Source organism: Mustelus asterias, chromosome 26 (assembly GCF_964213995.1).
Source record: "Mustelus asterias chromosome 26, sMusAst1.hap1.1, whole genome shotgun sequence".
NCBI lineage: Eukaryota > Metazoa > Chordata > Chondrichthyes > Carcharhiniformes > Triakidae > Mustelus > Mustelus asterias.
This window is the reverse complement of record NC_135826.1, coordinates 39,979,244-39,991,926: the sequence shown is the minus strand read 5'-3', so window position 1 is coordinate 39,991,926 and position 12,683 is coordinate 39,979,244. Positions and strand designations below refer to the sequence as shown.

The 12,683-nt window shown below is 46.5% G+C and overlaps 1 protein-coding gene across 1 annotated transcript in view; it reads left to right on the top strand.

Annotated features, from left to right (window-relative positions):
- Positions 1-12,643, top strand: part of ssbp4 (single stranded DNA binding protein 4) — a 153,161-nt gene extending 140,518 nt beyond the window's left edge. The window contains exon 17 of the mRNA XM_078198546.1: positions 9,719-12,643. Within this exon, the coding sequence (XP_078054672.1) occupies positions 9,719-9,748 (30 nt within the window). The 3' untranslated portion in view covers positions 9,749-12,643. The remainder of the gene's footprint in view (positions 1-9,718) is intronic.
- The last annotated feature ends 40 nt before the right edge of the window (positions 12,644-12,683 follow it).

The window sequence follows — 12,683 nt, the reverse complement described above, 5'->3', positions numbered from 1 at the left end:
AATCCCTACATTGCAGAAGAGGCCATTCAGCCCATCGACACTGCAACAGCTCTCTGACAGAGTATCTTAACCAGGCCCCCTCCCCCACCCTTTTCCCGTAACCCCACACATTACCATGGCTAATCCATCTAACCTACACATCGATGAACACTAAGGGACGATTTTGCTTGGCCAATCCACCTAACCTACACATCTTTGGACTGTGGGAGGAAACCAGAGCACCCGGAGGAAACCCACGCAAATGTGGGGAGAACATGCAAACTCCACGTTGCTAATGACCCAAGGCTGGAATTGAACCCAAGGTCCCTGGCGCTGTGAGGCAGCAGTGCCAACCACTGTGCCACCCAGGATTTACAGATAGATTGTAGAAGTTGGGAGTATTCCCAGAGGAGTTTGAGGAGATTTGACTGAGATACTCAAAATCATGAGGTTGAATGGAGAAGATAGGGAGAAACTGTTTCCATTGGTGGAAACATTGAGAAGCAGAGTACACCGTTTTAAGGTCATAGAGTCATTGAGTCATAGAGGTTTACAGCATGGAAACAGGCCCTTCGGCCCAACTTGTCCATGCCACCCTTTTTTAAACCCCTAAACTAATCCCAATTGCCTGCATTTGGCCCATATCCCTCTATACCCATCTTACCATGTAACTATCTAAATGCTTTTTAAAAGACAATTTTGTACCCTCCTCTACTACAACCTCTGGCAGCTTATTCCAGACACTCACCACCCTCTGTGTGAAAAAATTGCCCCTCTGGACACTTTTGTATCTCTCCCTCTCACCTTAAGCCAATGCCCTCTCGTTTCAGATTCCCCTACCTTTGGGAAAAGATATTGACTATCTACCTGATCTGTGCCCCTCATTATTTTATAGACCTCTATAAGATCACCCCTCAGCCTCCTACGCTCCAGAGAAAAAAGTCCCAGTCTATCCAGCCTGTCCTTATAACTCAAGTCCCGGTAGCATCCTAGTAAATCTTTTCTGCACTCTTTCTAGTTTAATAATATCCTTTCTATAATAGGGTGACCAGAATTGCACACAGTATTCCAAGTGTGGCCTTACCAATGTCTTGTACAACTTCAACAAGACATCCCAACTCCTGTATTCAATGTTCCGACCGATGAAATCAAGCATGCCAAATGCCTTCTTCACCACTCTGTCCACCTGTGACTCCACTTTCAAGGAGCTATGAACATGTACCCCTAGATCTCTTTGTTCTGTAACTCTCCCCAACGCCCTACCATTAACTGAGTAAGTCCTGCCCTGGTTCAATCTACCAAAATGCATCACCTCGCATTTGTCTAAATTTAACTCCATCTGCCATTCGTCAGCCCACTGGCCCAATTGATCAAGATCCCATTGCAATTGGAGATAACTTTCTTCACTGTCCACTATGCCACCAATCTTGGTGTCATCTGCAAACTTACTAACCATGCCTCCTATATTCTCATCCAAATTATTAATATAAATGACAAATAACAGTGGGCCCAGCACTGATCCCTGAGGCACACCGCTGGTCACAGGCCTCCAGTTTGAAAAACAACCCTCTACATCCACCCTCTGGCTTCTGTCAAGAAGTGGAGATGCCGGCGCTGGACTGGGGTAAACACAGTAAGAAGTCTCACAACACCAGGTTAAAGTCCAACAGGTTTATTTGGTAGCAAAAGCCACACAAGCTTTCGGAGCACTGCCCCTTCGTCAGGTGAGTGGGAGTTCTGTTCACAAACAGGGCATATAAAGACACAAACTCAATTTACAAAATAATGATTGGAATGCGAGTCTTTACAGGTAATCAAGTCTTAAAGGGACAGACAATGTGAGTGGAGAGAGGGTTAAGCACAGGTTAAAGAGATGTGTATTGTCTCCAGACAGGACCGTTAGTGAGATTTTGCAAGTCCAGGCAAGTCGTGGGGGTTACAGATAGTGTGACATGAACCCAAGATCCCGGTTGAGGTCATCCTCATGTGTGCGGAACTTGGCTATCAGTCTCTGCTCAGCGACTCTGCGCTGTCATGTGTCGTGAGGCCGAATGCCCGTGACCGCTGAAGTGTTCCCCAACAGGAAGAGAACACTCTTGCCTGGTGATTGTCGAGCGGTGTTCATTCATCCGTTGTCGTAGCGTCTGCATGGTTTCCCCAATGTACCATGCCTCGGGACATCCTTTCCTGCAGCGTATCAGGTAGACAACGTTGGCCAAGTTGCAAGAGTAGGTACCGTGTACCTGGTGGATGGTGTTCTCACGTGAGATGATGGCATCCATGTCGATGATCTGGCACGTCTTGCAGAGGTTGCTGTGGCAGGGTTGTGTGGTGTCATGGTCACTGTTCTCCTGAAGGCTGGGTAGTTTGCTGCAGACAATGGTCTGTTTGAGGTTGTGCGGTTGTTTGAAGGCAAGAAGTGGGGGTGTGGGGATGGCCTTGGCAAGATGTTCGTCTTCATCAATGACATGTTGAAGGCTCCAGAGAAGATGTCGTAGCTTCTCCGCTCTGGGGAAGTAATGGACGACGAAGGGTACTCTGTCCACCATGTCCTGTGTTTGTCTTCTGAGGAGGTCGGTGCGGATTTTCGCTGTGGCACGTCAGAACTGTCGATCAATGAGTCGAGCGCCATATCCTGTTCTTATGAGGGCATCTTTCAGCGTCTGGAGGTGTCTGTTGCGATCCTCCTCATCCGAGCAGATCCTGTGTATACGGAGGGCTTGTCCGTAGGGGATGGCTTCTTTAACGTGTTTAGGGTGGAAGCTGGAGAAGTGGAGCATTGTGAGGTTATCCGTGGGCTTGCGGTACAGTGAGGTGCTGAGGTGACCGTCCATGATGGAGATGCGTGTGTCCAAGAATGCAACAGATTCCGGAGAGTAGTCTATGGTGAGTCTGATGGTGGGATGGAACTTGTTGATGTCATCATATAGTTGTTTCAGTGATTGTTCACCATGAGTCCAGAGGAAGAAAATGTCATCTATGTATCTAGTGTATAGCATCGGTTGAAGGTCCTGTGCGGTGAAGAGGTCTTGTTTGAACCTGTGCATGAAGATGTTGGCATATTGAGGTGCAAATTTTGTCCCCATGGCTGTTCCGTGTGTCTGGATAAAGACCTGGTTGTTGAAGGTGAAGACATTGTGGTCCAGGATGAAGCGGAAACTGGTAGTTGTCGGCGCTGAGTACTGAGGCAGTTGCAGCAATGCCATCGTCATGGGGGATGCTGGTGTAGAGTGCCGAGACATCCATTGTGACGAGAAGTGCTCCTGGTTCAACTGCTCCATGTGTGCTGAGTTTCTGTAGGAAGTCCGTAGTGTCGCGACAAAAGCTGGGGGTTCTTTGTACAATGGGTTTCAGGATGCCCTCGACATAGCCGGAGAGGTTCTCGCACAGGGTCCCATTGCCCGATACGATGGGACGGCCGGGTGTGTTTGCCTTGTGTATCTTCGGGAGGCAGTAGAGATCTCCAACGCGGGGAGTACGTGGGATGAGAGCACACATCCAGACACACGGAACAGCCATGGGGAACAAATTCACACCTCAATATACCAACATCTTCATGCACAGGTTTGACCAAGACCTCTTCACCGGACAGGACCTTCAACCGATGCTATACACTAGATACATCGATGACATTTTCTCCCTTTGGAGTCATGGTGAACAATCACTGAAACAGCTATATGATGACATCAACAAGTTCCATCCCACCATCAGACTCACCATGGACTACTCTCCGGAATTGGTTGCATTCTTGGACACACGCATCTCCATTAAGGACGGTCACCTCAGCACTTCACTGTACCGCAAGCCCACAGATAACCTCATGATGCTCCACTCCTCCAGCTTCCACCCTAAACACGTTAAAGAAGCCATCCCCTACGGACAAGCCCTCCGTATACACAGGATCTGCTCGGATGAGGAGGATCACAACAGACACCTCTAGACGCTGAAAGATGCCCTCAGAAGAACAGGATATGGCGCTCGACTCATCGATCAACGGTTCCGACGCACCACAGCGAAAAACTGCACCGACCTCCTCAGAAGACAAACACGGGACACGGTGGAAAGAGTACCCTTCGTCGTCCAGTACTTCCCCGGAGCGGAGAAGCTACGACATCTTCTCCAGAGCCTTCAGCATGTCATTGATGAAGACGAACATCTCGCCAAGGCCATCACCACACCCCCACTTCTTGCCTTCAAACAACTGCACAACCTCAAACAGACCATTGTCCGCAGCAAACTACCCAGCCTTCAGGAGAACAGTGACCACGACACCACACAACCCTGCCACAGCAACCACTGCAAGACGTGCCGGATCATCGACACGGATGCCATCATCTCACGTGAGAACACCTTCCACCAGGTGCACGGTACATACTCTTGCAACTCGACCAACGTTGTCTACCTGATACGCTGCAGGAAATGGTACCATGCCAAGGCATGGTACATTGGGGAAACCATGCAGACGCTACGACAACGGATGAATGAACACCGCTCGACAATCACCAGGCAAGAGTGTTCTCTTCCTGTTGGGGAGCACTTCAGCGGTCACGGGCATTCAGCCTCTGATCTTCAGGTAAGCGTTCTCCAAGGCAGCCTTCATGACACACAACAGTGCACAGTCGCTGAACAGAAACTGATAGCCAAGTTCCGCACACGAGGATGGCCTCAACCAGGATCTTGGGTTCATGTCACGCTATCTGTAACCCCCACAGCTTGCCTGGACTTGCAAAATCTCACTAACTGTCCTGGCTGGAGACATAAGAACATAAGAACATAAGAAATAGGAGCAGGAGTAGGCCATCTAGCCCCTCGAGCCTGCCCCGCCATTCAATAAGATCATGGCTGATCTGACGTGGATCAGTACCACTTACCCGCCTGATCCCCATAACCCTTAATTCCCTTACCGATCAGGAATCCATCCATCCGCGCTTTAAACATATTCAGCGAGGTAGCCTCCACCACCTCAGTGGGCAGAGAATTCCAGAGATTCACCACCCTCTGGGAGAAGAAGTTCCTCCTCAACTCTGTCTTAAACCGACCCCCCTTTATTTTGAGGCTGTGTCCTCTAGTTTTAACTTCCTTACTAAGTGGAAAGAATCTCTCCGCCTCCACCCTATCCAGCCCCCGCATTATCTTATAAGTCTCCATAAGATCCCCCCTCATCCTTCTAAACTCCAACGAGTACAAACCCAATCTCCTCAGCCTCTCCTCATAATCCAAACCCCTCATCTCCGGTATCAACCTGGTGAACCTTCTCTGCACTCCCTCCAATGCCAATATATCCTTCCTCATATAAGGGGACCAATACTGCACACAGTATTCCAGCTGCGGCCTCACCAATGCCCTGTACAGGTGCATCAAGACATCCCTGCTTTTATATTCTATCCCCTTCGCAATATAGGCCAACATCCCATTTGCCTTCTTGATCACCTGTTGTACCTGCAGACTGGGCTTTTGCGTCTCATGCACAAGGACCCCCAGGTCCCTTTGCACGGTAGCATGTTTTAATTTGTTTCCATTGAGATAGTAATCCCATTTGTTATTATTTCCTCCAAAGTGTATAACCTCGCATTTATCAACGTTATACTCCATTTGCCATATCCTCGCCCACTCACTCAGCCTGTCCAAATCTCTCTGCAGATCTTCTCCGTCCTCCACACGATTCACTTTTCCACTTATCTTTGTGTCGTCTGCAAACTTCGTTACCCTACACTCCGTCCCCTCCTCCAGATCATCTATATAAATGGTAAATAGTTGCGGCCCGAGTACCGATCCCTGCGGCACGCCACTAGTTACCTTCCTCCAACCGGAAAAACACCCATTTATTCCGACTCTTTGCTTCCTGTCGGATAGCCAGTCCCCAATCCACTTTAACACACTACCCCCAACTCCGTGTGCCCTAATCTTCTTCAGTAGCCTTTTATGGGGCACCTTATCAAACGCCTTTTGGAAATCCAAAAACACCGCATCCACCGGTTCTCCTCCATCAACCGCCCTAGTCACATCTTCATAAAAATCCAACATGTTCGTCAAGCACGACTTTCCCCTCATGAATCCATGCTGCGTCTGATTGATCGAACCATTTCTATCCAGATGCCCTGCTATCTCCTCTTTAATAATGGATTCCAGCATTTTCCCTACTACAGACGTTAAGCTGACCGGCCTATAGTTACCCGCCTTTTGTCTCCTTCCTTTTTTAAACAGCGGCGTAACATTAGCCGTTTTCCAATCAACCGGCACTACCCCAGAATGCAACGAGTTTTGATAAATAATCACTAACGCATCCACTATTACCTCTGACATTTCTTTCAATACCCTGGGATGCATTCCATCCGGACCCGGGGACTTGTCCACCTTCAGTCCCATTAGTCTACCCAGCACTGCCTCTCTGGTAACATTAATCGTATTAAGTATTTCTCCTGCTGCCAACCCTCTATCGTTAATATTTGGCAAACTATTTGTGTCCTCCACCGTGAAGACCGACACAAAAAACTTATTTAAAGACTCAGCCATATCCTCATTTCCCACTATTAACTCCCCCCTCTCGTCCTCCAAGGGTCCAACATTCACTCTAGCCACTCTATTCCTTTTTATATATTTATAAAAACTTTTACTATCATTTTTTATATTAATTGCTAGCCTAGCTTCATAGTCTATCCTTCCTTTCTTTATCGCTTTCTTAGTCTCTCTTTGTTGTTTCTTAAATTTTTCCCAATCACTTGTTTCTCCACTATTTTTGGCCACTCTGTACGCAGCTGTTTTTATTTTAATACTCTCCTTTATTTCCTTCGTTATCCACGGCTGGTTCTCCCTTTTCTTACAATCCTTGTTTTTTGCTGGAATATATTTTTGCTGAGAACTGAAAAGGATCTCCTTAAAAATCCTCCACTGTTCCTCAGCTATCCTACCTGCCAGCCTGCTCTCCCAGTCTACCTTAGCCAATTCATCCCTCATCCTATCATATTTCCCTCTGTTCAAACAGAGGACACTGGTTTGGGACCAAACTTTCTCCTCTTCCATCTGAATCAGAAATTCGACCATATTGTGGTCACTAGACCCAAGAGGGTCCTTCACAATAAGATCCTTAATTCTACCTACCTCGTTACACAATACCAGATCCAAAATAGCTCGTTCCCTCGTCGGTTCCGTAACATGCTGTTCAAGGAAACTATCCCGACAGCATTCTAAGAACTCTTCCTCCATTCCACCCTTACCGACTTGAGTCTGCCAGTCAATGTGCATGTTGAAGTCCCCCATGATTATTGCCGTTCCGTTTTTACACGCATCCCTTATCTGCTTGTTTATAGCCCTCCCCACCTCAACATTATTATTTAATAATAATTAAATACAATAATAATTAAAGACAATACACATCTCTTTAACCTGTGCTTAACGCTCTCTCCACTCACATTGTCTGTACCTTTAAGGCTTGATTACATAGAACAGTACAGCACAGAACAGGCCCTTTGGCCCATGATGTTGTGCCGAGCTTTATCTGAGATCAAGATCAAGCTATCCCACTCCCTATCATCCTGGTGTGCTCCATGTGCCTATCCAATAACCGCTTAAATGTTCCTAAAGTGTCTGACTCCACTATCACTGCAGGCAGTCCACGCCACACCCCAACCAATCTCTGCGTAAAGAACCTACCTCTGATATCCTTCCTATATCTCCCACCATGAACCCTATAGTTATGCCCCCTTGTAATAGCTCCATCCACCCAAGGAAATAGTCTTTGAACGTTCACTCTATCTATCCCCTTCATCATTTTATAAACCTCTATTAAGTCTCCCCTCAGCCTCCTCCGCTCCAGAGAGAACAGCCCTAGCTCCCTCAACCTTGCCTCATAAGACCTACCCTTCAAACCAGGCAGCATCCTGGTAAATCTCCTCTGCACTCTTTCCAGCGCTTCCACATCCTTCTTATAGTGAGGTGACCAGAACTGCACACAACATTCCAAATGTGGTCTCACCAAGGTCCTGTACAGTTGCAGCATAACCCCACGGCTCTTAATCTCCAACACCCTGTTAATAAAAGCTAACACACTATATGCCTTCTTCACAGCTCTATCCACTTGAGTGGCAACCTTCGGAGATCTGTGGATATGGACCCCAAGATCTCTCTGTTCCTCCACAGTCTTCAGAACCCTACCTTTGACCCTGTAATCCACATTTAAATTAGTCCTACCAAAATGAATCACCTCACATTTATCAGGGTTAAACTCCATTTGCCATTTTGCAGCCCAGCTTTGCATCCTATCTATGTCTCTTTGCAGCCTACAACAGCCCTCCACCTCATCCACTACTCCACCAATCTTGGTGTCATCAGCAAATTTACTGATCCACCCTTCAGCCCCCTCCTCTAAGTCATTAATAAAAATCACAAAGAGCAGAGGACCAAGCACTGATCCCTGTGGCACTCCGCTAGCAACCTGCCTCCAGTCCGAAAATTTTCCATCCACCACCACCCTCTGTCTTCGATCAGATAGCCAGTTACCTATCCAATCGGCCAACTTTCCCTCTATCCCACACCTCCTTACTTTCATCATAAGCCGACCATGGGGGACCTTACCTGTAAAGACTCGCATTCCAATCATTATTTTGTAAATTGAGTTTGTGTCTCTATATGCCCTGTTTGTGAACAGAACTCCCACTCACCTGACGAAGGGGCAGTGAGCGCTCCGAAAACTAGTGGCTTTTGCTACCAAATAAACCTGTTGGACTTTGACCTGGTGTTGTGAGACTTCGTATTCTGTCAAGAAGCCAATCTTGTATCCATTTAGATACCTCACCCTGGATCCCATGAGATTGGAAAAGAATCTAAAGTGACATGAGGAAAATCGTTGTTTAGGGTCCGGAATGCACTGCCGGAGTGTGTGATGAAGACTAATTCAACCATGGCTATCAAAGGGAATTGGATGAACACCTGAAGGCACAAAATGTGTCGGGCTGTGGGGGGTCAAGAGTGAGACTAGCTGATTCACTCTCTTGATGGGCCAAATGGCCTTAGGAAATGCTATCATCTTTGATTCCATGATCTTTGTTAGGTAGTTGTGTCAACATTTAACACTATCGATTACTTTTTGAACATTTTCCATTGAACATTTTTTTTAAATGCCATAATGTATTTATAGACACTGGCCAATAAGTGGCCATTTAAGATGGAGGTGAGGAAGAATTTCCTCTCTCAAACAATTGTTAGTGTTTGGAATTCTCTCTCACAAAGAGCTGAGTCATTGAATAGATTCAGATTTTTGATCGAAAAGGGAGTCGAGGCTTACGAGAGGGTTGACAGGAAAGTGAGTTAAGGCCACAATCAGATCAGCCAATGATCTATTGAATGGTGGAACGGGTTCAATGGGATGAGTGGCCTCATCCTATTCCTTATGTTCTTAGATGGCTACACACAGCCAGGTTCTGAAGTCTCCCTCCTGACTCTTTCATCATTATCATTAGGTGACCTGAGGTGACTTTTGGAAGATGAGGAGAATTTTTTTAACGCTGCGAGTTGTGATGTGGAAAGTGTGGACAGGAAGGGCAGTGGAAGCAGATTCAATATCTACTTTCAAAAAAACATTAATGTTTGAAAAGGAAAGTTTTGCAGGTCTCTTGGGAAAGATCAAGGGGATTGGGATGAATTGGAAAGACTTCCAAAGAAGCACAGGTGCAAGGGGCTGAATGGCCTCTCCTTTGCTGTACCAATTCGTTGACCTCTCATGTGTTATGCTTTCCTTTTCCAGTACTCCCCCAGTATGACGATGAGTGTGTGACTGAACCCTTCAAATCCCCTCATCCGACCCTCATGGAACCCTGCTGGAAATGAGAAGTATTCCTGGGAAGCCAATCCCATTCGGAATTGATAATATTTAATGGACAATTACCTGAGCGGAAGAGTGCTGCTCCAATGCTGACGTGAAACCTCGGAAGTTATGTAACTGCCCGTGGAAATTGGAAGCCTGCTGGAGGACCTGAAGTGATCACTTTTCCACAATGGGAAGGATGGGGCGGGGCACAAGGGAGGAGGGGATAACAGAGTGATCAAAGACATTTTACTGTTTTAAGACATGTTTTTTGTATGAAAAGTATCGTGCATTCAGAAAACAGAAACAAACTCGAGGCGTGAGCCTGGAGCAGGCTCGAGTAAGTGCACTGTCTGAGTATTTCTGTTTCTAAGCGGTGTGTTTTAGCAAACACTATCCTTTTGTTGACTGATTCCAGTTAACCTCTGGTGAACTTTGAAGTGAGGTGAAGTGGTGGAGGGCTCCTTGTAACGTCTAATGATCTGAGTTATCCCTCCAGCTCTGAGGCCTGTGATGTGGCATTGTTGGGCAGAACCCCTCAGCTAGTGTAATCTCTTGGTAACCCACCCATTGAAAGCAGAACTCTTCTCTTAACAGGGCATGGGCTTGGTATTTGAACATTGGATGAGTGCCACATGGTTCCCCCTGTATATAAGCAGTTGGCATTTCCAAAATCCTGCTGTCTTCTTGCTTACTCTCTCTCCTCTCCCTACCCATGTGTTTCCCCTTATAGAAAGGATTAAACTTGTCACAATGGGCGCGGGATTCTTTTGGCAAAAAAGTGTTTTCACCGAGAATTTCAGGAAACGGAGTATTTGGCTGCCTTTTGGTGTGAAAACCACTTTTTGCAATGGTTTTACCCTTTCCCTGGGTGGCCGAGCAAGCTTTCGAGTTTAGTCACTTGCAGAAAACTTCTTGCAGAAGTTTCTTGCAGAAAACTTCACTCCTCAACTCCCCACGATCAATGTTTTCTGCCACTGATTCACTCTGCTCTGATCTTAACTCCCAACCACAAAACCGGGGGTTTGCTGTAAATTTAATCCAAGCTTGTGTGTGTGTTTTGATATTTGGTAATGAAGATTGAGAAAACTGTAGATCATCATGGGTTCATGACTTGAAGCCCCAAGGGCCCCCATTGTACCTGAAAAGGGATCCTCATAAACTGTCCCCACCTGCAAACCACTGAACTTCTCTGGACCGCTTGGTGAATTCATCACAACACATGGCTGAGGCACTCAGGTGCATTCCCTGTTCTGTGCTGAGATCAGTCCAAAGATGTATCCTGAAATCTTATGGATCAAAGCTTTCCAGAGAATCACCAGACTTGTCTGTTGAGGATAGCTCCATATGTGAGAGAGATGTCAATAAGGGACTGTTTACCAGACCACCAACTTGCTTCTACCAGCCCCACTGCAGGTACTCAAAGCTTCCTTGTAAATATTGTAATCATAAGTCCTGTTTTCTGTTAAAGGTTCTGCCATTCAGTTGGTGGATTCTGTTCTGTGGGACATTCGGGGGGCGGGGGGCGGGGGGGGATATATTTTCTCAGGTCACTGTGACATTGACTGACCTGCTGCCTAATTTCATGTTTTTGAGAAGAACTTGACCTCAGTATCACACCTGCTTCACAAATGGTGTCCTCACACTTAGTTCCTTTGCAGGACAACATCTTGCAAGCAGCAGGGGATGTAATATGCTGATATTGGTTGAGTTGATAATGTTGGACAGGACAATGAGAGTCTTTTCCAGTGTGTTCTTTGGAATCTTTAACAATAAGCAAAGACACCAGGATAGAGAGATGCGCATCAGCCTGACTTCTCATCCAAAGGATATCAGTTAATATCGCAAATCCAGTGGAACATGTCCACAGCAAGGGGAAAGTTGGCCTTTCAACCATGGAAGGAGATTATTGTGGGGGGTTGTACAGGACTTTAAATTGTAGGCAAAATGGAAATTCAGAATGTTATTTCAATAAGGCACAGGAAAAGGTTAATTTTAGACCAGTCATGCATAGAATAGCATCTGGGTTGAGAAGTTGAAGGAAGCAATTGGATGAAGTAATGGAAGATTGGGAACTGTTGAATGTTCCTAGCCGGCTGTGACTCAATGGTCTCTTTTGTCCAAGTAAAAAAGAAGTTTCCCAGCATAAGCAAAATTTTCTTCTTCAGATTATTCCATGTAAGACACTCCCGGTGGGTTGATGTCTAATGGAAGTCAAATCTTCCTCTGATTCCCTGGCTCTCATGGCTGTGTGGCCTTCACAATATTTATTAAGGATTTTCACTAATTTTCCAGAGCGGTATGGATCGGGAGCTGATCGTTGATTCCTTGACCTTAGTGTTGTCATCTAGTCTGACAAATGGTTCTCTCTTGCTTCTCCTGCATGCTCCAGCTCTCTATCCTGTGCACATGCTCTCACATTCTTCCAGATTCCATAACTGTGATGTCTTTCTCCTCTGGAAATTCAGATTTTAGTTTCAAGCTCCCCTCAGTGGAATTGACTGCTTTTTTTGATTGTCTATTCCTCAAGTTCTAACGCTTTGTCTTGGAAAGGCCTGCCTCATGCTCTCCTCCAACCGGAGCACATGTTGCCATGGTATTTCAGCACTGCCTTATCAGGTAAAGTCATGGTGCTAAGGGAGCATTGCACTGATAATGCCATGAGTGTGTGGAGAAAGGGATTAGCAAGTGAACACACTCCGGTGTGTAGTACTGACCCGAAGAGATCATCAAGCTGCTATGCTGTGATTGCTGGACCCATGTAGAACAGCTTCACTCAACATTGAAGCTGAAGCAGAGGGTGGTTTAAAGCAGCCTGGAATTCTCACTACTCTACACTGCCCCTGCCCCCGCACCCCCCCCCCCCCTCTCTCCCCAAAAACCATGCTGTGACTCTTCGCAATCA